We start from the raw sequence: 25,563 nt of genomic DNA, 5'->3' as shown, positions 1-25,563 counted from the left end.
TAATCTCCCCTCTTTTGAAATGACTGCTTTATGTATCTAGATCTACCATACAGTATACATATGTGTGTGTGTGTGTATATTTCTATTTCTGTGTGTGTGTGTGACACAAGCCAACTGGTCTTTCTGCTGTTTCTCTATTTGACACACCTGACACACACACAAACTAAACAGTCTTGTGAAACCAATTTGCTTTAACTGTTCATACAGCAAACTGTGATCTGCCTTCTTCCGCTCAACTACTTTATATCGAAATACTGACCTATGTTTTGAGTGTGTGTGTGTGTGTGTGTGTGTGTGCGTGCGTGAGTGTGTGTACACTCCCCTGTCTCCCTCTGACCCTCTCACCAGGTCTCTTTGCTGTTGGGTCTTGCTCTCTCCCTCCCTGTCCATCCACACTCTCCACGCCGTCTCTCTCTCCACCCTGGTCTGAGTCTGTTCTGGGGACCTGAGGAGGAACAGGAGCAAGTTCTGTTCGAGAGTTCGATCAGCAAACATGAGTTCTATCCGAGAGTTCGATCAGCAAACAGGAGTTCTGTCTGAGAGTTCGATCAGCAAACAGTATGTGTAAGGTCTGTGTTCTGTCCATGTTTAATTTCTGTGTTTGTCTCCCTTGTGTGGTCACATGTTTGTTCCCATGTCTAGTCCTCGTGCTTCCTTGTTCCCGCCATGTGCTTTCCCTATGTTTGTTTGTCTATGCCATGTGCCCTCTTGTTGTTGTCCGTGTCTCCACCCCTCACCTGTTCCCAATCTCCCGGGTTGTGTGTATCATTGGTTTCACCTGTGTCCTGTTAATTCCCCTTGTTTAGTCCACCTGTGTCTTTGTCTGCCCCGCCTTGATTGTTCTCACCTGTCCCTCGTTATCTGTTGCCTGTGTGTATATATAGTCCTTGTTTTCTGGTTTCTCGTTGCGTCTTCGTAAATTATTGTTATATGGTATGTTCCTTGTTTTTTGCCATTGTTCCTCGTGTTCCTAGCGTTTAGCGCTTTTCTCCTTGTTAAAGTGATTACTCGTGCTTCTGACCTCTGCCTGCCCTACAACTATTATCATGCCTATTCCCTGTTTGGTTTTGTTTGCAATTGTTGGACTGCCTACCTGTGTACCGAACCCGGCTAGTAAAACGTTTCACCCTTTAAATCTACCCCTGTGCTGAGTCGTGCTATTGAGTCCTGCACAACACCCACCAGTCGTAACAGTACGAAGACGCCAAAGATGGACTCAGCCGACTCAGACTCAGTGCTCAGACTCAGTTTGAGCAAACAAGCCTCCTCTCTCTGCCTCGTGACAAGGGGAATAGAGGAGCAAGGGAGAAGTTCCCTGAAGTTCCTGAACCTGCTGTTGGGACAATTCGAGCAGCTCCTGGATCGTTGGGATTCCCTCGCTGCACCTCCCTCTCCAGCTCCGGTTCCATGCCGCCTGGATTCCGGCTCCAGGGTTTCAGCTTCACTCACCAATCCTGCTCTGGCTTCAGCTCCGACTCCACGTCTCCTGCCTCCCGCCTTCAGGACAGCCTCAGTCGCCCTAGGAAGAGCTTCTGACGCTGTCAACCTCGAAGCAGCCTCTACCAATGCCACCATCAAAGCGGTCTCTGACGCCGTCAACGCAGCCTTTGGAGCTTCCACCCTTGAAGCAATCTCCGCCGCCCTCGAAGCTGCCTTTGCAGCATTGGAAAGATTTTCTGTCGCACCCAAAGAAGCCTCTGGCGCTGCCTTGCTCGATGCAGCTTCTGCTGCCATCGATGCAGCCTCTGCCACCCTCGAAGCAGCCTCTGATGCTGCCGCCTCCGAGGTCGTCTCTGCTGCCCCAGAGGTAGCATCCGTCGCTACCACTCCCAAAGCAGCCTCTGCCTCCCCGAAGCAGCCTCTGACGCTGCCGCCCCAGAAGCAGCCTCTGACGCTGCCGCCCCTGAAGTAGCCTCCGTTGCTACCGCCCCAGAAGCAGCCTCTGACGCTGCCGCCCCTGAAGTAGCCTCCGTTGCTCTGACGCTGCCGCCTCCGAGGTCGTCTCTGCTGCCCCAGATGTAGCCTCCGTCGCTTCCACTCCCAAAGCAGCCTCTGCCTCTCCCGAAGCAGCTTCTGATGCTGCCACCCCCGAAGCAGCCTCTGACGCTGCCGCCCCCGATGTAGCCTCTGTCGCTACCACTCCCAAAGCAGCCTTTGATGCTGTCAACCCCGAAGCAGCCTCTGACGCTGCTGCCCCAGAAGCAGCCTCTGACGCTGCCGCCCCCGACGTAGCCTCTGTCGCTACCACCCCAGAAGCAGTCTTTGATGCCACTGACGTAGCCTCCGTTGCTACCCCTCCCGAAGCACCCACTGCTGCCCCCGACGTAGCCTCTGTTGCTACCAACCCCGAAGCAGCCTCTGTCGCTGCTGTCCCTGAAGCGGTCTCTGACGAAATTGCTGATGGTGACGCCACTGAGGCCTACGTCACAGCAGAACCAGCCGCCGCAGATCAAGCCGTCGCTGACCCAGCAGACCCAGCCGACGCTCACCCAGCTTGTGCGTACCCCACAGCCAGCGCTGTCGACCCACACCCCGCAGCCACCGCTGCCGACCCACACCCCGCAGCTGACCCGGACCCTGCTGCCACAGCTGCCGACCAAGATCCTCCAGCATCCGTTTCCGATGCAGGCCCAGCAGCACCCTCTGCCGACACCGGTCCAGCAGCACCTCCTGATGGCGTCGCTGCTGAGGGCTCTGCTGTCCCTGTCCAGAGCGCCCCTGTCCCGAACGCCCCTGTCCCGAGCGCCTCTGTCCCGAGCGCCCCTGTCCCGAGCGTCCCAGGCGCCCCTGTCCCGAGCGTCCCAGGCTCCCCTGTCCCGAGCGTCTCAGGCTCCCCTGTCCCGAGCGTATCAGGCGCCCCGGTTCCGAGCGTCTCAGGCGTTCCTGTCCAAAGCATCCAAGGTGTCCCTGCGCCGGTCCCAGGCGTCCATGCGCCGGTCCCAGGCGCTCCGGCCCCTGTCTCCAGTGTTCCTGGGTTCCCTGTCCCAGCTGCAGCAGACCCAGGGCCTGGTGCCGCCAGCCCTAATGAACCAGCGAGTCCAGGTGCTACAACTACCCCAGCCATTGGCCCTGCAACCCCAAACACCAATCGATATCGCTGGAAATTATTTGTTGTTAGTGTTGTTGTGGTTGTTGTTGGTCTGTTTTGCCACCCACCCGGCCGGTCGCCAAAGACTCTGCCCCTGTTTGGCCACCCACCCGGCCGGTCGCCAAAGACTCTGCCTCTGTTTGGCCATCCACCCGGTCGGCCGCCAAAGACTCTGCCCCTGTTTGGCCACCCACACGGCCAGCCACCAGACATTCTGCCCTTGCTTGGCCGTCCACCCGGTCAGCCACCAGACCCTTGGGTTCTTTCCAGCCTTATGTCTGGTCCGGTCTGCCCGCCTGCCTTGCTCTGGACCCCCTCCACCCACCCTAGGTGGATTTGATCTGTTTGTGTTTTTGGGCCATCTGGAATCCGGCCCTTAGAGGGGGGGTACTGTAAGGTCTGTGTTCTGTCCGTGTTTAATTTCTGTGTTTGTCTCCCTTGTGTGGTCACTTTGGGTCTGCTGCGCAGGCTGTCTCCACGCTTGTAGCTGTTCAACTGGCCTTTCTGCTGTTTCAACCACTCTCTCTTTGACACTCCTGACACACACACATAATACAAAAAGACAAACACAATGCATAAAAGAAAACAAACTTTCAAAATGATTTGTTTCATACCTTTACTAATCATTAGGCAAACTATCAAGTAATCTCCCCTCTTTTGAAATGACTGCTTTATGTATCTAGATCTACCATACAGTATACATATGTGTGTGTGTGTGTGTGTGTATATTTCTATTTCTGTGTGTGTGTGTGACACAAGCCAACTGGTCTTTCTGCTGTTTCTCTATTTGACACACCTGACACACACACAAACTAAACAGTCTTGTGAAACCAATTTGCTTTAACTGTTCATACAGCAAACTGTGATCTGCCTTCTTCCGCTCAACTACTTTATATCGAAATACTGACCTATGTTTTGAGTGTGTGTGTGTGTGTGTGTGTGTGTGTGTGCGTGCGTGCGTGAGTGTGTGTACACTCCCCTGTCTCCCTCTGACCCTCTCACCAGGTCTCTTTGCTGTTGGGTCTTGCTCTCTCCCTCCCTGTCCATCCACACTCTCCACGCCGTCTCTCTCTCCACCCTGGTCTGAGTCTGTTCTGGGGACCTGAGGAGGAACAGGAGCAAGTTCTGTTCGAGAGTTCGATCAGCAAACATGAGTTCTGTCCGAGAGTTCGATCAGCAAACAGGAGTTCTGTCTGAGAGTTCGATCAGCAAACAGTATGTATAAGGTCTGTGTTCTGTCCATGTTTAATTTCTGTGTTTGTCTCCCTTGTGTGGTCACATGTTTGTTCCCATGTCTAGTCCTCGTGCTTCCTTGTTCCCGCCATGTGCTTTCCCTATGTTTGTTTGTCTATGCCATGTGCCCTCTTGTTGTTGTCCGTGTCTCCACCCCTCACCTGTTCCCAATCTCCCGGGTTGTGTGTATCATTGGTTTCACCTGTGTCCTGTTAATTCCCCTTGTTTAGTCCACCTGTGTCTTTGTCTGCCCCGCCTTGATTGTTCTCACCTGTCCCTCGTTATCTGTTGCCTGTGTGTATATATAGTCCTTGTTTTCTGTTTTCTCGTTGCGTCTTCGTAAATTATTGTTATATGGTATGTTCCTTGTTTTTTCCAGTGTTCCTAGCGTTTAGCGCTTTTCTCCTTGTTAAAGTGATTACTCGTGCTTCTGACCTCTGCCTGCCCTACAACTATTCTCCTGCCTATTCCCTGTTTGGTTTTGTTTGCAATTGTTGGACTGCCTACCTGTGTACTGAACCCGGCTAGTAAAACGTTTCACCCTTTAAATATACCCCTGTGCTGAGTCGTGCTATTGAGTCCTGCACAACACCCACCAGTCGTAACAGTATGTGCGTGTTAGTGTGTTTTACTGTAAGGCCTGAGGACACTGAGCATTGCTGCTGAAAGGTTGAAAACGGCTGTTTCTATTCTATAGTGTGTGTGTGCTTATGAGACCGGTTTGCTCTCCTCTCCCTCTATGGTTCTGTCATTGTGTGTGTGTGTGTTTTGGTGAGTGTGTGTTTGTTCTCCTCTGTCTCTATAGCCTGTTCTGTGGGACTACTGTTTCTATTTCCGATTGGCTGTGAAATCTGAATGCCCTTGCTGGTTGGCTGTGAAGTCCTGTTGTCGTCACTGATTGGCTGTGAAGTCTTGTTGCTGATTGGCTGCATAGAGAAGAAGTGACAAGACAAGCTAGTGCAGGCGCAAACACAGGCTAGTGTGTAACCCCTTAACATGTGCGTCAAAACTGCACCCCGCTTTGAGTCTTTAGACCCTTAAACATCTCAGAGAACCCAAACCTGAATAAAAGCTTTCTGGCTCAGGGGGATGCTTGCTTTGGGCAACATCATGGCTTTTTCCTACTAAGGATCGGGGATTTTCTGACTAAGTCAACTAGTAAACAAACGCTCAACATTTCCCACTTTCTCTAGTGACTAGTGCTCTACCTGTTCACCTAACTTAAATTGTCTTAATAGTATTTTCTGTTTGGCTGACGGGTGTCCGATATTTCAGCCCAAGCAGGGCTAACTAGTGCTTGAGGCGGTGTCAAGGTGAAAGGCTGGGCTATCGGAGTCAGTTAAAAGAGGTTCAGCAACAAAAGAAGATAACTTGCTACTATGAAATAACATGCACGCTACAAAATAACTTTAACCCCTCTCTCCAGCAGGGCGTTTTTTGACAATTTCCGCCTATTTTTCTCTGTTCTCTCTCTTTCATTTAAAACTTGAATATCTCTGGTTATTATGCAATGTGTAGAACCATTCATGGCTTAAATTAAAGAAGACACTTGGGCCATCAACTGCAACTCGTTAAAGTGTTTATTATGTCATTTTAGTTTACATTTCAGAGCAGCAAAAGTACGGATTTGTCAGGAAAAAACATAACAACCTATTTTTTTTTTGGTTTCTTCAGTATAGAACTGGGTTTTGAATGTCAGAGGAAACCAAAACCTTTATTTCCTGATTCAACAACATCTTGACAGTGTGTGTAAAAAATTTGAAGCAGATAGACAAAAGTTTACAAGTGCTACACATCAGTTTCCATATGGTGTCTTTTTAGACGTCTCCAAGTGTCTCCTAACCTCTCCAAAATCACCAAATACAAAAGTCACTGTATATCCAGCATTCAAACTTTTTTTCTTGCCTTCTGTACTACAGCAAACCAATTTGAATTAATTTCAATGTAATAATTTGCATTGTATTGTATTTTCTTGTGAGAATATACATGATGGTGTATAGGCTACCCAAAATATACCCAAAACCTATCCAAATCCATTTAGAAGTACATTATCACATTATCATGAATGTTTTTGTGGTTTTGTACTTATTTGAAGTGAAGCCTGTCCTGATGTTTGTTCCAGTGGTCTCAGTCTTTCATAAAATAAAATAAAAATTAAAAAAATTTAAAAAATGTCAACACCAGAGCCCCGTTAGCCAGAACAATTACAAATGCCACACATGTAATGTGCTGTTACCACCTCCTACAACGTGGATGAGGGGTTGGATTTTAGGAGGCAAAGAGAAAATGAACCACACACAAAAAATGACTATTTACAAATATGTATATAAAAAAATACATAAAAAAATGTTTTAAAAAAAATCAGACACGCTTGTGCCAAAATCTGAAGCAACACCGCCCTGGGATAATGCACAGGGGCACGTCACAAGCCTCACATAGCCATATAGTGGATGACTTGCAGATTCGGCACTTCCTCCTCCCCTTGGTGGCTTTCAGGTGTGGATCATTGGAGAGTCCGCAGGCTTCCAATGGGACGTGGTCCGTGGATGCCTCGTTGGATGCCAGCTCCTTCCCAACTTTACCCAGCTGCTCACACAGTGCAATCCTGAATTTCTTCTGGGTGAGGGGTTTCTGGTTCTTCATCTCTGCCATCTCCTTGTGGATGAGGAAACTGTTCACCACCGCATTATCTACAAAGTGTAGAAAGAACTTCAGGTACCAGCGGCTTGTTTTCCTGGTAACAGAGAAATATTTGATGAGAGCATCAGAGAGGTCCACCCCCCCCATGCTCTTGTTGTACTGCTTGACTGCATCAGGCACAGGAAACTCCCTCCTGGACCAGGTACCATCGGGGTTGCGGACACGGCGCTGCACACTCTGCCCACTGTTCGCTTTGTGTATTGTGGAACACATGGTAACGTCACGTGTGTCCTTCCACTTTACATAAAGCAAGGAGCCCTCGCGTATCCAGCGCATGTCCCCTCTGGCAGCCTTCTTGCCCAGCGCATTGTCTGTTGTCCGTGGAAACCCCACACAGTTCTCCCGGATGGTCCCACAGGCCCCAAAGCGCACCTGGTGTAGATGGCTGAAAAGCTTGGTGCTGGTGTAGAAGTTGTCTACATAAACATGGAACCCCGTGCCAAGATAGGGCACCTTGAGCAGGTTGACAACTGCGTCAAAAGTTAGTCCATTGCCACTCGGAGACGGCGCCTTTCCCTCGTAAATGGTGAAGTCACACGTGTAACCACTCTGGCTGTCAGCCAGGACAAACAGCTTGTAGCCCCACTTGGTGGGCTTGTCCTTCATGTACTGTTTCATCCCGTTCCTTGCCTTTGTGGCTACCATGCGCTCATCCACTGACAGGTTCTTGTGTGGGTGGTAGTGTGTCCTGCAGGCCGTGAGGATGTCATCATGAAGAGGCTTCAGGCGGAAAAGGCCATCATACCCAGGCTGACCACGGAGCTGGTCATTTACCACATCAGCAGCTGGGTCACTCATGTGTAAATTTGCTGTGATGGCCTCATACCTGTAGCCTTTCATGACACTGTGAGGATAGGGAAACTTGAAAAAGTTTTCTTTCTTCCACAAGTCCCTTGCAGCGGTCACCTTGACCAGGCCGAGATACAGCACAATGCTCAAATAGTTGCACATCTCAGATGGCTTCACCTCTTTCCACCGCATCTTTGCACCCTCCGCAATCTTCCGGGCAGCATATTTATTTGTGTTGATACACAGCGTTGTAATGGCATTGTTTGTGGAAAAACAGGTCGAAGATTTCCTTGGGGCTGTATGATTTCTGGGAATCAAGCTGCGGTCCAGGCATCCTCTTAGGGCAGAACGGAAACTGTGGGGGGCACACGTCCTCTTCAGCACCATCATGCCATCTGTCCACCGGTGAAGGAGGCAGCAGTGGTATGGGTGCTGTTGCTGACTTGGAGGATGACTTCACTCTCCTTTTGGCCCTCGTCTGCCCTGCAGAAATCTGTGAAGGGCACACGTTCTCCTCAGAACCACCAGCATGCCCTCTATCCCCCAGTGGGGCTGGTCTCCTCCTCTTTGAAGGAAGCAGCCATGGTGTGGATGCTGTTGCTGCCTTGGAGGATGACCTCACTCTCCTTTTGGCCTTCATCTGCCTTCGAGCTGGAGGAGGCCTTGATGGTCCAGGCAGGTCAGAAGAGCTGAGGGGTGTTGGATGAGGGGAGAGGACAGGTGTGTCTCGTGCAGGGACATCTCTGAAAAAAAATAATCAATTGGCAAATGTTATACAAACAACCCAGCGAAAATAAAACTATAGATTACTGAGTAAGCACAACTGAACATCTCCAAAACAACTTTGTAAAATAACAAAACACAATATGCAACTAAAAATAAGATATATGCAACATGGGGTTGGTTTATTCCTTCCTGCTATGGGGTGGGGTTAGGTGACAATTGCTCAGTTGTCTGTGAGACAAAAGAGAGTATATAGCTAGATGTCTGGGTCACAGAGTCTGATAATACATACTAATGAGGATAATCTAAGGTTGATGGGATGAGATCAGGGGACAAAGGGTAAAGACGGGGTTTTGATAGCAGGAATGCGGCTGGTTTATCGAGGTGCGAATGGGTCAGGTGCGTGTCCGTAAATCAAAGATTATAGACAAGAGTATATTCTGTTCAATCAGTCATATGAGTATTTCTTACTATGTAAACAACAATATTAGTTCTATTATATTACTGCTATTACAACACTATTACTATGTAAACAGCAAACAAATAAGACCAGGAAAACGTCAATATAAAATAAGCAATGCGTGATGAAGGCTGCATCCACCCACATAACCTAAGTAGCTCAGCCAGCTTGCTAGCATTCGTGCTTTTTATGAGCATTTCTTACTATGTAAACAACAATATTAGTTCTATTATATTACTACTATTACAACACTATTACTATGTAAACAGCAAACAAATAAGACGCTCAACATAACATAACAACAGCCAGCTTGCTAGCATTCAGGCTTTTTAGTCAGATAATACTTGGTAATAATATCGTGGAAACATACCAAAATGCATGCTCATAGTAGTAAATGCAGATATGTACTTACATGTCAAGGACACGGTCAATGCGTTCTTCCCAATCCAACTCATCGAAGGAATCAATACTTGCTCCATCGGAATTATCATCTGCCCAGCTTCCAACATCGTCTTCTTCCCTGTCTTCAAACATAAACTCCAAAGCTTGTTCGGTGGTATATTTCTTCATTTTTGAATGAAGGAATAGACAATAATATAGACAATAATATAAAATATAAAATAATATAAACTATAAGACTATAGGACTATAATATAAACTATTATCTAAACTCCCATGAAACTCGTATTTCGTATCTCGGTGTCGCGTCAAATTCGTCAGCAGGCTGTCAGAGTGAAGAGAGCAATGAGCTGCGTCATTACGCGCGGGTCATAAATCTTGTTCACTCGGTTACGCATTATCCAATCAGACCTTTACATTACTCAAAGACAGGCAAAGGAGGTACCATTTTAAACCTGAGAATGAGTACTATTGGATAAAGTAAGTGTCAATCAGTTTCTAGTAACTTGATAGGAGGAATAGCCATTTTCGTAAAACCAGCAGCGATACCAAAGTTAGGTAGAAGTTTGTAGTACAAATGAAAATGAACGAAGCACAAGGAATTAAATGTACTTTGGCGAATTGTAACAACACAGTTTCGTAGACAAAATATATGGCTTTTATTATTAAGGTTTGTTTCAGAAAAAATATATTTATCTTGGCCGCGATTAGTTAAGGGGAATTCGAACACGTGTTAAAAACGTGGGGGGGGGGGGTCCGCGAGGCGTCCACGCACTTTTGTGAACAGTCAGGTTAACAGATAAAAAATCTTGTACATGTTGTTGGTACACCTGGAATTTGTCCATTGTATTTGACTTGAATCAGGGCGTATGGTTTAATCTGGAACTTATGTAGACTGTCTGCCTCTCCTCCAAACTGTAACCTGATGTCACTTTGTTGTCACGTCCCCACAGACTCTCTCTCTTTGTTTTCCACTCCTGGAGAGCACACCTCACTTTTTCAGATTTAAGGATCCACAGGAACCCGGAGTTAGCCTGGATGCCAGACGAACTTAGCCACGCCCACAAATTATTTGGTCGGGAAGTTCGGTCTGGTGTCGCTCCGTTGGGGAGAAATTATCTCCTCACAAAAATCTGTGAGGAGATATAGACCAATCAAATTGTCAGGGCGGGCTTTATACGATGATGGACAGATGATCAACCCTAACGTAATCAACCACGTCACCAAAGAGCTTTTGGGGTGAATTCGTTTTCAACAAACATGGCTGCCGTTGGAGAGCTGAAATGTGGAAATTCGAGTCTGTTTTAGAAGACATTGACAGCACATTCATTTTGAAAGAGGAACAGAGAAACGCGATCAAGGCATTTGTCGATCGAAAAGATGTTTTTGCCGTCCTTCCTACGGGATCCGGTAAAAGTTTAATGTATCAGCTGGCCCCATGGTCTACGTTATGGTCATACTACGTTGCTCTGATTGGTTGTAGGCCTATCCAATTGAGCGAAGAGGCCTTTTTTTCCCTAGTTCGGTTGAAACACGCCCCATAATCACAGCCCAACGGAGCGGTCTCAGACTCATATTCTGACTAGAATTATGAGTATGACATCGTCAGGCTAACCCGGAGTAGCATAAACACTAAAATAAATAGTTTGAGTAATTTTCCCTTAATTATTTATATGATCCCTTCCTACCTTTCTTCATAAGGACGGCCAAAAAGTTTAGCTGTTCACCTGAGATGGCAGGGCCGGAGCTGGGGGCTGGGTGTTCACCTGAGATGGCAGGGCAGGAGCTGGGGGCTGGGTGTTCACCTGAGATGGCAGGGCAGGAGCTGGGGGCTGGGTGTTCACCTGAGATGGCAGGGCAGGAGCTGGGGGCTGGGTGTTCACCTGAGATGGCAGGGCAGGAGCTAGGGGCTGGGTGCGCCTTACGGAGCCAACTCTGGACTCAGCTGGGGTTCTGACGGGAGCTCTGAAGGCACGAGAGGCTGAAGAAGACAGAATCAGTTGAGGTCTTCATCTTTTTCTATTTGTACTCTTTTCTCTAATCTAATAATAATAATAATAATAATAATAATAATAATAATAATAATAATAATAATAATACTACATTTTCAGAGGCAACAGAAAAAATTGATAATTATTGTATAACCTTTGTGTATTGTACACTCAGTTCCCAGTTTCTTAGGTGCACCTAGCGAAAACTAAAGCAGTCATATAACAGTCCTGCAATAAATTCCCTTTCATGATTGTTATAATGTTAAGTTTATGTCATAACAGTTTAAGAGAGGTGACGTTTCAACTGTATGATGTTGGATTGCACATGATGAGCATTTCTCATTTCTCTGTTTGGTAAGATGATTTCAAATCTTTTGCTGTATGCTGACCTGGAGGTCTCCTCTCCAAACTGGGTGTCCACTCTTCCTCTGAGTCGGTGCTGTCAGCAGTGGGTGCTCTCGCCAACGTCTCCCTTCTGGCCCGGCCCTTCTTCATGAAGGCTGGAGGAGTGGAGGACAGACCTGACAGGGGGAACGACAGGAAAAAAAGCCAAGAGGCAGGCAGGAAGGCAGAGAGACAGACAGATACTGTATGACGTGTGGTTTACAACTCTGAAATCATAGTGAAAAATACCGACAGACTACCACTAATCACAGATATTTAAGTTGAATTATTTGGCATTCGTAAAAAGCATTACAGTATTATAATAAAGATATAATTCATGTTATTGTTTTGTTATTAGTGAAACACCTCTCAAAATAATCAAATTTTGTCAAAGGCTCAGTATAGCTCAGGGTAAAAAACTGTGATGTAATGGCTACCTATGGCCAGCATGGCCAGGTGGTTCCTCTTCATGTTTTTGAAGCGCACCTTCTCCCATTCGGCCAGCCGCGCCCACTCGGTCTGCGTGAAGTGCACTCTGAGGCCATTGAAACTCTCCTAGGATGCAGACACATGACTCAGAGACAGGTGCAGTAAAGCAGAATATGTGTGTGTGTGTGTGTGTGTGTGTGTGTGTGTGTGTGTACATGAGTGATTGTGTGTGTGAGTGTGATGTAGGGTGCAGATAGTAGAGATGACTGAAAGTGTTGCAGCAAGTGTAGTAATATTGCTGAACTCTACTGACCTCATCAGATGAACTCATGGTTTGGAGGTATGTTTCTCAGACATTGCCGTCACAGGAGTTGACAAGCTGAAAAGGTATTTGACCTAGAAAAAAAAAAATACACAAAAACACTTCATCAATGGTTCTTTATGTTAGCAAAATTACATTAAAAAACAATAACCTTTTTTAAGTTTTTTTAAATAAGAATTAGTCTCCTCATATAAAAGTTACCTTGAAGTACACAAATGTTATCAAAGTTTCCTTTAACTTTATCTAACGCCCCTCTCCAACAGTGCAAGTCAAATATGATTTCAGGGGCCTCATTCACATTCTCCTCATTAGGCTTTTCATTAGTTTAGAACAGCTGCTCTCAAACGTGTCCTGAGGTCCAGTCATGTCAGACTTCAGGGTTTGTGGAGTGAACGGAGTTCCGGTTGACTCGCATAGGTACAAGGAACTGGTCAAAAGCAGGCGTTAGCACGCACACAAAGTGCATGTCCGCTCATGGTAAAGTGCAAGTGACAGAAACACCAAGCGTAGTTTGACTTCAGCAGTGACGAGGCTCTGCAGTTTCCTCATCCCACGCTACTAATTAACTGGGCAACTATCTTGATAAGTAACATTCAGACTTTTTTCAGTCTAACATCGGCTAACTTTAAATTCGACTTGTGACAGAAAACTACGCGCGCGGGCGAAGGCATTTGAAAGCGACATAAAGAAGCCTCACGTTATTCATTTATTTATCCCAACAAACATAACCTGTGAGGAGAAATTTACACCAGAACAACCGAACCTACAAAAGATTTAGGCTACCACGACAATTTCTTACATTAAGTAACGTTATACGAGGTGTGACAGTTAGCCTAATTATCGATACTGATAATATAAGTTGTCTTCATTACAATCGAACTACAGCAGTACCTTGTCTCATTATTTAACAGCCCACGTCTAGTATAGGCTGGCTAAATAAAACTAACGTAATTTAATCCAGGTATTAGATAGCTAATTTACATTAGCTAACATAACATTCTCTAGATTTCTCTGATATGCTGGCTAATAGTAAACCGCAGACTAGCGGTCATTTTTAGCTAACTGTAAAGGCGAAGAGTGAACGGTTGAACTTTAACTTACTGCTAACGTAGTTGGTGTTCATTTTATATTTCAATATCACCAACCTGCTGTAATGCGCTGCACGATGAAACCAACGGCTCTCGATGAAAAGCCGCTCAGCAAACCTGTGCTTCTTCTGTCTCCGTCGACTCACTTCTGGTGTCAGTTGGGTCGATAACTGACGCCGATTCTCCTCAGAGAGCCGCTGACGGCCAGTCACAGGTATATACCACGCTCGAGAACACTCGTTTCGCGCCTAAAAAAACATCCAATGAAGTTCGCGGGTTCGCGGATCTCTTGACGCTTGTTATGAAATTAGTAAAATGATCAGTTTTTATTCTTAACCAGTATCATCCATCATACATACATCAGACTTTCCACTTACATTTCAATGCTGCGGTGGATATTTGTCTGCACCACAGAAACGACCCATAGTAAAGTAAGAAGAAAAAAAGTCCTACTTTGAAGCAGCTGGTTTGAGTTTAATCTGCTTGTCTCCGAGAAAAGTCCACCAACATTAATCAGCGCAATTCAGCATTACAAGATGCAGAGATGTAAACAATCTGAGAAGCACAAATATGTTTGTCTGTAAGTGAGGATACAAGTGTGTGAACTCAACAAAGGTGGATGTTACAAGGTATGCATAAGGCACAACCTGAGAGCAATAACCTGGCGATCTGATACAAAGCCATAGCATTACATCAGGATCATCAGTTTTACAAGCAAGTTATCGGTACAGTGACTGTGAAATACTTTCAGCAACACGCACACACATCCCTTGAACAATAACGTCACTAGCAGCTATCTTGCTCCACTGCTACATTACTGTAGTGTACTTTAGATTGTCACCATCCTAGCTAGCTAGCTAGATACCTCGCCAGAGATGGAATAAAGAATAAGAATAAATAATCGTTGTAGGTTATTAGCTAGCTTGAAATATTATAAACAGATCTTACCCAGCGGTGAAAGAACATGACTAGTCGACAAGGTGCTGGTGGCATTTAATGAAGAAGTCGTGGGGTTTCTCATTTTTTGATTGAGAGTATGCTTTTGCTTCGATTATGGTTGTGTCCCCTTGTTAAAGAAAGTATTAGTATATTTTATCATGAATATCTTTTTGTTTTAAGTTTTGTTCCAAAATGCTGTGTGCCCTGAGTTCTCCATGTAGATTGGACTTTGGAAGACAATTAGCAGAGTCAAGAATGTTAACCCAGAAACCTCACGTATATGTTTACATAAGATAAGAAGGAATTGGGGGGGTTGTGGAATGTCTTGTTGCTGGGCAGAAGTAAAGTTCAGCTAAAGTGCAGATATCCTAAAGTGTATCCCAGAATCCTGTCTGCCATCCTGTGTAAACATTAAGAGACAGAGTCAGGGTTGGGGGAAGGTAAACATTCTTATCTCCTGGAACCAAGGACGGGATGGTACAAGATGGGAGTGTCATGTCTTTGTTCTGTGATATTGTCTTTGCATAAAATCTGTTACATTTTACCAGGGAAGTCAGTGATGGGTTGAACAGCGTTCTGAAATCACTGCATTCCTTTTAGAGGAGTGTAGGTTGAAGAAGCGGTCTGACACCATTCACTCCTCTTTGCCAGAGTAAAAGTCAATTATTTATTATATTCTTGGTTGTGTGAGTCTTAATTCTGAGGTTAATACAGTCCTGAAAAGGGTGAAATAATTCCCTAACACCCCTTCGTTGTTGATCTTAATGTTTTGGATATATCCTTCCACTGCATATTGCAGTCCATTTTGCCTTGATCTGGAGGATATCGCGGAGATATTACTCCAAAAAGAATCACTGATTGACAGACAGTATAGTGCATGGACGAGTTCAAAAGACGTAGCAACAGTAACTAAGAGAACGGGGTTTTTGCGAACTGTCAATAGCGCATTAACGTGCGCTAGGACCACTGATTCGCCAAACCTGCTTGCAGTCTGTGTTCTACTGTGTTCCACAGTCCCCGACGTTGGTCTCGTCACTGTCATGATTTTATTTTTCTAAACATGATTTGATTTTGTAACGAGTAACGAAAGTTTCAGGGGAAATGTATCGGAGTAAAAGTATCAGTTTTCTTTGCAAAATGTAGCGAAGTAAAAGTAAAAGTAAACAGAAATATAAGTAGTAAAGTAAAGTACAGATATCCAAAAAAACGACTTAAGTACAATAACGAAGTATTTCTACTTCGTTACTATACAACACTGCTTGAAACCATCTTGGGGGGCTAGAAACTGTCAGTAGTTTTCCCTTGTGCATGCGCCCCCATCGAACTCTGGGAATACCCGATTGGGTGACCTCTCTGTGGTCCCCAAGTCTCGTGAGTGGCCTGCACAACAGGGTGCACAGCTGGATGCTGCTGATAGCAGCAGCCTTCTGAACACTTGACGTGTTGCGTTGATACTACACTGTAAAAAATGTGCATAAAATTAACACTGAAATGCCGTAAAATCATGACATACAAAAACTGTAAATAGAAATACAATAGAATATTGCTTATTTCACAACATTTTTGGGTAAATACTAAACTATATATAACTTTTAATTTTAAAGTAAGATTATGCATATTTCTTTGTAGAAATGACATATGGCTGTAATTTACAAGAAGCAAAACTGTAATACAAGAAGCAATGCAATGCAGTTTAAATTACAACATGGTGGTGTTAAAATACTAAACGAAATACAACTGTTAATTTTAAAGTAAGATTATGCATATTTCTTTGTAGAAATGACATACACTGTAAAAAAAAAATGCTGTTGTTTTTACGGGGAAAAACTGGCAGCTGAGTTGCCAGAACAATCCTGTAAAAAATACATCCACCTGTAAACCTCTTTACAGAGCAGCATGTCAATTTTACATTTTAAACATGTATATTCAACATTGAACTTTAGCTATATTTACATCACTGCTATGCTACATTGTAAAACAAATCCTGTTGTTTTTACTGGAAAAAACTGGCAGCTGTGGTTGCCAGAATAATTCTGTAAAAAATACGGCCAAACCCTAATCATCTTCACAGAACAATATGTTCCTTTTACACTTTATAATGTATAATATTACATTGTAAACCAGTACATTTAACATTGGATTTATGCTGATTTTGCATGACCATTATGCTATAAAACCAATTATTTCAATAAAATGTACATCCAGTTGTTGTCTATTGTACATCAAATCCCATTCAATTTCACTGAGAAATACCAAGCAAACAACATTATTTAACTGCTAAAGTCTCATTTTAACACTGTTATTCAACTGATTTTTCATGTAGACGTTATCCCTTAAAAGTTCTTTGTTAAATCCAATCCAACATGAATAAAGTTGGGCACATGCTGTGCTGTGTAAGAGGGTCTTTACGCATGCCAGGTACAGCATGTGGCGCGTGTTGCGGCTGTCGCCAGCCAGTTGTGCACTGTTGATGTATAGCTCTGTTCTATCCCTATTTACCCGTAATGTAAATTGGAGCCACTGTTTACTGTTTTCATTGCTTTATTTACCCTTGTATCGATCTCGATCTTACAAGAGAGATATCTGAAATTGCAAATCTGACTAGTTTGAATGTATTTGTAGATATCTTCATCGTTCTGACAAGTGAAAATACAATGTTGAACAATAAGAAATGCATGAACATGAATTGGATGGATGCGTGACCTTAATCATATGATGGAGGGCCTGTATATATAAGTTATTTACTTCTGTGATAGTCACACAGTTCCTCACATTTAAGAGGAAGACCCCTTACCTAGATTAGACTTGACTGGTGATAGTTTGGAGTACCTAAATTCTGATAAAACAGTAAAAAAAAAGCTGGAATACACTGACTGAATTGATATATGAAAAGGATTTGAAATATTGCAGCCACTCCTAAATATGTTTGCATGCTGTGTATTTTATTGATGTTCATCAAAAAAATAAAACCTTAAACCTAAAAGGAACACTCATTTTGTCACCATTAAAATCAAGGGGTGGTCACTGGGTACCTATGTTTAGGGGGGTGAATTGTTGACAAGTCAACACTCAGAAAACAATATCTGAAGGGGAAAGAACGGGATGTGGTCTCCAAAAAGCTTTAAAGAATGCCACAGTCTAAAGAATTTGTTGGTCTATTTTTGGTTGTAAAAATGTCCAAATTGAAAAAGAATTACCATTCTGCTGCTATTAAAATAAAAGGGTAGTCACTAGCTAACCATGTTTAGGAGGATTAAATATTGACAGTTTGATGTATATAAACCTCTATCTGAAGGGAAAGGAATGTGGGGTGGTGGTGATAAAAGTTCTGAGGAGCTCTGACCAGCAAGTGATGCCAGGAGCCCACCCAAAACCCTTAAAGATTTCAGTTATCAATCAGAATGGAAGTTTGTAATAATTTGAAAAATATTTTAGGATGGAGAGATGAGGAGCTCTGACCAGCAAACTATGCAGGGAGCTAATTCACAACTGCTTCTAATATTCCAATCATATAAATCCCAAAATCCAAAATGAAATGCTAAGAGGTCATTTAGTCCAGTTTGTACCAAAGTAGTCCTTGCATTTGCTTGGTATATTTCCAGGTAAAGAGATGAGGAGCTCAAACCTGCCAATGACTGCAGGGAGCTCACCCAAAAATATACATTGTGTATTTCCTTTTATTTTCAGTCCATTTTACTTAATCTTTATACTTATACTACCCACAGTACTATATTTCAGATCATTTGTGGGGAGGTTGGGAATGTGTTTCATGACGTTTTTGAATGATGAAGTTTAATCATCTGAAAAGAAAGAGATGAGGGGCTCAAACCTGCAAATGACTGCAGGGAGCTCACCCAAAACTGCTTTTTAAATTTCAATTCATAATTTATATGACAATATAAGAAGCTTATTTATATCATGGAAATTCTTATATATTTGAACATTGAATGGGGCAGTGGTTTAAATCATTAAAAGTTTGTTTGAGCTGGCTGGTGAGCAGAACTTAATTGAAGACCACTTCTCAAATAAAACAGGTTTGTTATGTTTGTGCATGGACAATGCACTGGAGGTCGTGGCATTAATGTAAATTAAATGTAAATCTTGTGGACCTTTTGAGTTTCCTTTCAGTAAGGTTAAGTAAAAAATAATGAAACAAAATAAAAATAAAACAAATAAAAATAGAATAAAAGAAACTAATCCATTACTGCTCTGGATGAAGTGCAGCTTGTGAAGCTGCGTCTAACCCCCTTGAATATGTGATGATAGAAACGGCCAACTCTGCCCTTCTTCTTGGGTATCTTGTCTTTGCCTGGTGATCAAAAGACACAATTATATTTGTGGGCTTTAGAGAGTTTTTTGCTCTACTAATAACTATCCATTCATCACAAGCATATGAATCTCAGCTATTCCATACTGCCATTACTGATCCAGCCCTGGAAGATTTTTAAAATGGTTACTACCAAGACTTTTTAACAAAGAAAATCACTCACCCATAGCAGATCCCAAAACAAAATCCTCTGTGATGGTTGAGGAGTATTCATTGGTGTGGCATTCTATGGCTTGTAAATACAAAAATGCAATATCTGTGACCTATAGAGAAATGGTACCATCCCCAATAGATACTGGAGAGCATACCTGGGTAATATATATATTCCTTACATAGAAAAACCGTCTACCTCTGCTTGAATGGTTGCCATCATCTTGGTCTGCTGTTTCCTTCCACACTCTGTTTGCTCCTTTGGTGTCCTGGGAACATCAGTGGAGACAGTCGCATTTGAGGAGCACACTGCTCTGGTTTCCTTCATTCCAGAGGGCTGCCTCGGGGGTGACTTTAAGATGCCTTCCACAATGAGTTTTGAAATGCAGGAATAAAACTCGGGGCACTTTGCAAATGTCAGGCTCTCAAGATGTTCTGGAGAACCATACATTTTGATTAACTGTTTATAGACCATGAGGACAACCTGACAGACCTCAACAGAGTCCAGGCAAACAGTGGCCTTCTGTTTGTTCCTGGAAACACTCAAAAAGAGACTGGAAGAAAGTTCAGAGAAGATGGTGTCAAAGAGGCTGCAGTCAGCCAGGTTAAAGTCCTTTAAACCCATCGGTAACAGGTGTAACAGGAGTCTGCTGACAATATCCTTGACTGTCCCAAGGTGCACCATCATCATTAAAGGCTTGGTATCCATGGAAGATGCACATCTGTGGTAGGGATTAGCCAAACAGTCAGGGTCGTTAGGGACGTCAGGTCTGATGACAGCAGTTAGTGGTCGCACGGCAGGTGCCAAGGTCGTAGCAGGTGCGCTTAACAGAGAGTCAGAGCTGGAAGTAAAGGCTATGTGACGAGCTACTGATTCTGAAAGGAGTGTAGAGACTTCCCTTGCAACGGCACTCGAGATGGCCTTGGTGACTTCTGTGCTTTCAGAGTTTAGAGCTCGCTTGAGGGAATCAGCGGAACCAATCTGTTCCTCAAGCTCCTTGCGAACACTGCTTACGATCCTACAACTTGGGGGCCTGGTGTATTTCACTTGAGAATGAAAGTGGTCAGGAGATGCTGGAATTGAAATCATTTTAGTATCCTCTGATAGATCATCCAACACCGTTACCACCATGTCAACTGCCATGTTCGTGAGATGTGTCGGTGAGTTACTGCCAGACTCAATATCAGAGATCAGCTTAGTGATGACGTCTACGACGACATCTGTTTTGGATGGAAGGCTAGAGCAAGACTGTTTTGCAGCATCAGTCATCGCAGACTCAATGTCATACACAGCCCTTTCCAGAATATCAACAGATTCATCGGTCACTCTCTCACTGGCTATACCGTTGCCCTCTTGGACACAGGTGTCCTCTTGAACACAATGATTTGAGACGTCGGCACTTGCGTTTCCAGACCTTACCATTCCATCTTCGATAACTTGCACAGGTGATTGGCAAGCTGATTCACCTAAATCTGATGCAAATACAAGATTACGTTTAAATTCATGCAAAAACAAATAAATCAGCCAGTTAGAATTATGTAATATAGTTATAGTTAAGTAAATATATCTATGTAAAGGTTAAACAACTAAACTAAGTTGGAGTTACAGTAATAGTCCACTTTGAAATGTATCTTCACACAGAAGATATTGCATGAGGTAGTCTGAAAACTGAATAAAAAAACAAAACAAAATCTTACCATCAGGGCTGACGATTTCACTGGAAAGCGATTCCATAATGTCAGACACAAGCACAGGGCAGAGCCTAGAAATCAGTTGATGCTGAAACTCTGAAAGAGGTCCATTTGGAGAACAACATGATAACTGTTTGCAGGCAGCCTCATTGGAAGCCTCTGGGATGCTGAGACTGTGAACAGTCATTTTCTTGACCAGTTTTTCTACAACTGCCAGTAAGAGGTTATGAGTTGGACTTGAGGGCCGAGAGAATCTCTCACTTTTGGTCCTAGGGGCGGATGGGGTCTTAACCCTCTTTGAGTCGTTAGGAGGAATCATATTCTTCATGGCATCCATTGCACACAGGTCTTCAATGGCAATTTTGTGCACAACTGTGTCTTTATTGTTGACGTGGGGCATAAAGAAGAGTGTCTCTGAAGTTGGGTTTGTGATGAGCTGGATTGGGTCCTTGGTCGTTTTCAGAGTCTGGGCTTTCTCTCCAAACATGTCTTTGAGGAGATTTATGACAGACCCTGACAAGGGCTGTGTAAATTCTTTCAGTTCCTGTTCCGTGGTGGTCTCACACAAACTAACATCACAGCTGATCTGAGAGCTGGAGTAATGTGTGGATTGTCTGGAGGATTCACTGTCAAACATGTTGTGATACAAGACGGAAGCAACAGAATTAGCCAGTTGTGGAGTGTTTCTGGGTAATAGTTCCCTAGGTGTGTTAACACTATGCAGTTTATTATCCTGCAAGATACGATCCACTGATTTCCTAGGATGAGCACAATCTAGGTGCGTTCCTGAAGCAGTTTCTTTGCATGTAATTTTAGGGTCACATTCAGAAAACACCCTCTCCTTTGATGTTTCAGTACTGGAAGAAGTCTCACTTGTTAGTAAGTCCTGTGTGACAGCCTCAATTATCTGCCCTGTGTACAGTTCTACATCTTTCTCTTCATCAAGTAAATTATTGATACCTTCATCTGTTGGCTTGCCACCCAAAAGTTTGATCTCAGTGCCATGGTGATCAGTAGTAATACACGGTCCGATAGACAGAAGGCGATCATCAAACTCTTCATTGGAGCTTCTATCCTGAGAGAGTAGTCCTTCTCTTTCTAACACTACTGTTGCGCCGTCCAGGGTTGTGTCCACAACATCGTTGGACATGATGGTGAATCCAGCAAGAGTGTCAGAGTTGTTAATATCATTCTGAGATGTTTCAGAGAAAGTGATCGAATTATGTATTATCTCCAAAACAAAGCTTTCAGCTCTGAAAGCTTCAGACGAAGGTGTTATGGTTATTGGGCTCTCCTGGGCATTTACTGCACTGGAGGGAGTGACTGATCTCTTAACTGAAGTTTCATCACAAAGCTCCTCTGAAAAAGGAGCTTCCGTGTAAAAAGTCAGTCCTACGTATGATTCATAACTCCCACTTTCTTTGTCATGAAGAGAGGCAGGGGAAGAAATGGTGGCACTTGACCTCGGACTGAACATCATTGTTATGGTGTTGTTGTTGCTAGAAGAAGAGTCAGTGGAAAGGAAAGAGGAGCTGCTACGGCTTCGGTCAGAGTTTTCACTGGAGGGCCTGCCACTTCCTGACGAGGAGCTTGATTCCTTCTTTTGAAATCGTTTCCTCAGAACTGGAAGGAGGTTTTTCCTGACTTCATAGATGACATGACTCTTGACATTGTCAAAGATTGCTTTCCTGTCCCCCGAAGAAAGCTTAACACAAAGAAACCAAAAATATATATATACTGTATATGAAGGAGTATAGCACTGACCATTGACATCAAAGAAAATCTGCATTTTGTTTGTAATCTTCAATAGAATCATAATGAACCATACAAATCATGTGCATAGCCACTGCAGAATAAGGAGGATAAACAGCCATTTTGTGTTTTGTACAGCTCACCATCACATGTTGTTCCTCTGGGGTCTCCATGAACAATCTGTAATAATAATAATATATTTTTTTTAAATATTAATAAATATGATAAATAAGACTACTGTGGAAATGGCAATCTCTTTTAGTGGTGTATCAATTCGTAAAAACAACTTACGAGTCAAAAGAGTCAAAAGTCATAGAAGATGTGTAGAAACCGTCACTTGATGCTCCTGATGGGGAAGTGAGGTCACGTGGACCTGGTCCATAAGAGTCTGGAGGTGGGACCCACTCCACAGTTTTCATAATCTGCAATGTGAAAGAGTCGAAGGAAAGACATAGAGAATTTACGATTATTGTTATATTGACTTGAAGACTTACTCAGAGCTTTCCAAACACTTACCTCGCTTCTGTGGGAGATTGGTATCTTGGAGGAATGCTCCAGACGTAGTTCCCGGCACACCTCTCTCTCTATCTCCTCCAGCTTGAGCCGCCGATTCACTTCCCATGTCTGTGAGGAAGTGTTGGAAAAGACGGGGGCGTTCATTGTGACCACAAAGCCATTAATGAAATGAATCAGTGAGACATTTAAAATGTTTCATCTTTTTATCTGTCCTAAATAATAATAATAATAAAACTTTATTTATATAGCACCTTTCATGCAAAAGAATGCAGCTCAAAGTGCTTTACAGCAAATACATAATATGCACAAAGAAATGACATGCACATAAAAATAGACATCAAAGAAACATAACAAAGATATAGTGCAAAAAAAATAAAATTATAATTATAGAGATATATTTAATCCAACCCCTTAATATCACCAGTAGAGATTTAAATTAAATTAAAAGTATTTATATATATATATATAGTGCGAAGTGGTAGCTAGTTAAAGGCTAATGTGAAGAAGTACGTTTTTAGTTTTCTTTTAAAGATGTTAAGCGAGCTGGCTTCCCTGATGTCTATAGGCAGTATGTTCCATAGCACTGCGGCATAATTGACAAATGCTGCGTCCCCGATTTTCTTACGGCTTTTGCTGGGAACCTCCAATAAACCAGCATTCGATGATCGCAGTGTTCTTGAGGGCAAGTATTTGACTAGGGAGTTTGCAATGTAACTTGGTCCTAGCCCATTAAGGGCTTTGTATATTAGGAGAAGGACCTTAAAGTCAATTCTAAAAGTTACTGGAAGCCAGTGCAGAGCAGCTAAAACTGGACTAATGTGCTCTCTCCTCTTGGTTCTGGTTAATAGCCGAGCTGCAGAGTTTTGAATGAGCTGAAGTCTCTCAGTTGTTTTTTTTGGGAGGCCAGTAAGGATTGCATTACAATAATCAAGACGGCTTGAAATAAAGGCATGAATCAGCAATAAATGGTTTCTCTGCCTATAAATAATTATACATATCTTACCAATTTAGCAAGGTGCAGATCCCGTCTGTTCCCTGACTGTTTCTGGAACCTTGGACAATAACAAAATCCATTACACTTTATGCTCCAATGTAGTAGATGTTGTTCTACCGATTTCAATCTACTCTTTGGACTGGAGCTCAATCCAAGAAATGCATTGGTTTACCACTCACACCAAGGGACAATTACACCCAGAGTGAGCTGATACACAACAAATAAATACTTACATCTTGTTGCACATGTCTGCACCGCTGTGGACAAGCCAGTCTCTCATATCTGACAAGTGGATATTACAGGGAATGCCACCCTTCTCTTTCAAGGTCAGAAAGACTTTCAGCAGCTTTTTCTGAGAAGCACAGATTGTTATTGTATTAACAGCCACTATAATAAGACAGCATAAAAGGGACTTATCCCATTTACTATCTTTGCCATGAACTAGGATGATAATTACCTGCTGCTCATAATACAGCATCTCCCAAGAGAGCTGAACCGTTTTGGTGTACCTGGTGTATTTATTGTATTCTTTAGGTGTACACAGCACCTGAAAAAGTGCCATAAAAAGTCTCAACAAAATGTCAGCAAAGGATAGATATTCAACAGTCTATTTATATTATAACTGATTATCTGCCTTTCTACATAGACATAATTATGATTTTATACAGCATCAATACCTAAGCAACCACCTTGACTACAATTGTAATAACCAAGCAGCTACCACAGAAACCACAGGAACGGTCATAGAAACATTTTGCAACAATCATAAGTACCATAGCAACAACCTAACAACAACAGCAGCAACCACCTCAATTACCATAGCAACACCCTAGCATCAATCTAAACTGTCATAGCAACACCATTACAACCATTTACATTTACATTTTACATTTAGTCATTTAGCAGACGCTTTTGTCCAAAGCGACGTACAAGGGAGAGAACAGTCAAGCTAAGAGCAATAAAAAAGCATGGTGTAACAATAAATACTACTTTACATGAGAATTAGAAAAACAACAACCTAGAAAAGAGGAAAAAGAAGTGCAGGAATGTAACTGCTGAAGTGCAAGTTAAGCGCTAGTCAGGTGCCAGTTAGGAGGGGAGGTGCTCTCTGAAGAGTTGGGTCTTCAAAAGCTTCTTGAAGGTAGAGAGGGACGCCCCTGCTCTGGTAGTACTAGGCAGTTCGTTCCACCAACGTGGAACTATAAATGAAAATAGTCTGGATTGCCGTGCTTGCACGGACGGCAGTGCCAAACGACGCTCACTAGACGAGCGCAGCGTCCTGGGTGTAACATTTGCCCTTACAAGAGCATTTAGGTAGGTGGGAGCAGAACCAGTAAGCACTCTGTAGGCAAGCATAAGTGACTTGAACTTAATGCGAGCAGCTACTGGCAGCCAGTGGAGCTCGATGAGTAGCGGGGTGACGTGTGCCCTTTTCGGTTGGTTGAACACCAGACGCGCCGCCGCGTTCTGGATCATCTGTAGTGGTTTCACCACGCAAGCCGGCAGGCCCGTTAGGAGGGCGTTGCAGTAGTCAAGGCGGGAGCTCACCAAGGTTTGCACCAGCAGCTGGGTGGCATACTGGCATAC

The 25,563-nt window shown here is 43.6% G+C and overlaps 3 protein-coding genes across 3 annotated transcripts; all 3 read right to left on the bottom strand.

Annotated features, from left to right (window-relative positions):
* Positions 1-6,682: 6,682 nt before the first annotated feature.
* LOC116218334 (piggyBac transposable element-derived protein 4-like) lies at positions 6,683-8,002 on the bottom strand. Its single transcript, XM_031559406.1, has one exon. It carries the CDS (start codon positions 8,000-8,002, stop codon positions 6,683-6,685), a length of 1,320 nt encoding a protein of 439 aa, XP_031415266.1.
* Positions 8,003-17,991: 9,989 nt separating this feature from the next.
* Positions 17,992-21,837, bottom strand: LOC116218347. Its single transcript, XM_042702974.1, has 2 exons — positions 20,721-21,837; positions 17,992-20,495 (listed from the first exon to the last, which is right to left on the bottom strand). The coding sequence occupies exons 1-2, from the start codon at positions 21,349-21,351 to the stop codon at positions 19,201-19,203; spliced, it is 1,926 nt and encodes a 641-aa protein (XP_042558908.1). The 5' UTR covers positions 21,352-21,837; the 3' UTR covers positions 17,992-19,200.
* Positions 21,443-25,561, bottom strand: LOC116218333. Its single transcript, XM_042702987.1, has 9 exons — positions 25,556-25,561; positions 24,434-24,523; positions 24,210-24,328; positions 23,986-24,034; positions 22,983-23,090; positions 22,758-22,888; positions 22,610-22,646; positions 21,588-22,419; positions 21,443-21,447 (listed from the first exon to the last, which is right to left on the bottom strand). Exons 1-9 carry the CDS (start codon positions 25,559-25,561, stop codon positions 21,443-21,445), a joined length of 1,377 nt encoding a protein of 458 aa, XP_042558921.1.
* Positions 25,562-25,563: the final 2 nt, after the last annotated feature.

Source organism: Clupea harengus, chromosome 22 (assembly GCF_900700415.2).
Source record: "Clupea harengus chromosome 22, Ch_v2.0.2, whole genome shotgun sequence".
Lineage (NCBI taxonomy): Eukaryota > Metazoa > Chordata > Actinopteri > Clupeiformes > Clupeidae > Clupea > Clupea harengus.
Note: the sequence above shows the minus strand (reverse complement) of the source record. Positions and strands in the feature narration are given on the sequence as shown.

Excerpts from the sequence above, each read along its gene's own strand:
- LOC116218333 (XM_042702987.1), bottom strand. Across the intron at positions 24,035-24,209 it reads GCAGACATGTGCAACAAGAT|GTTCCAGAAACAGTCAGGGA; the intron begins GTAAGTATTTAT and ends TTATTGTCCAAG. Across the intron at positions 22,889-22,982 it reads CAATCTCCCACAGAAGCGAG|ATTATGAAAACTGTGGAGTG; the intron begins GTAAGTGTTTGG and ends TTCACATTGCAG.
- LOC116218347 (XM_042702974.1), bottom strand. The coding sequence starts at position 21,351 with ATGTTTGACAGTGAATCCTCCAGACAATCCACACATTACTCCAGCTCT. Across the intron at positions 20,496-20,720 it reads TGAAATCGTCAGCCCTGATG|ATTTAGGTGAATCAGCTTGC; the intron begins GTAAGATTTTGT and ends TATTTGCATCAG.
- LOC116218334 (XM_031559406.1), bottom strand. The coding sequence starts at position 8,002 with ATGCGGTGGAAAGAGGTGAAGCCATCTGAGATGTGCAACTATTTGAGC.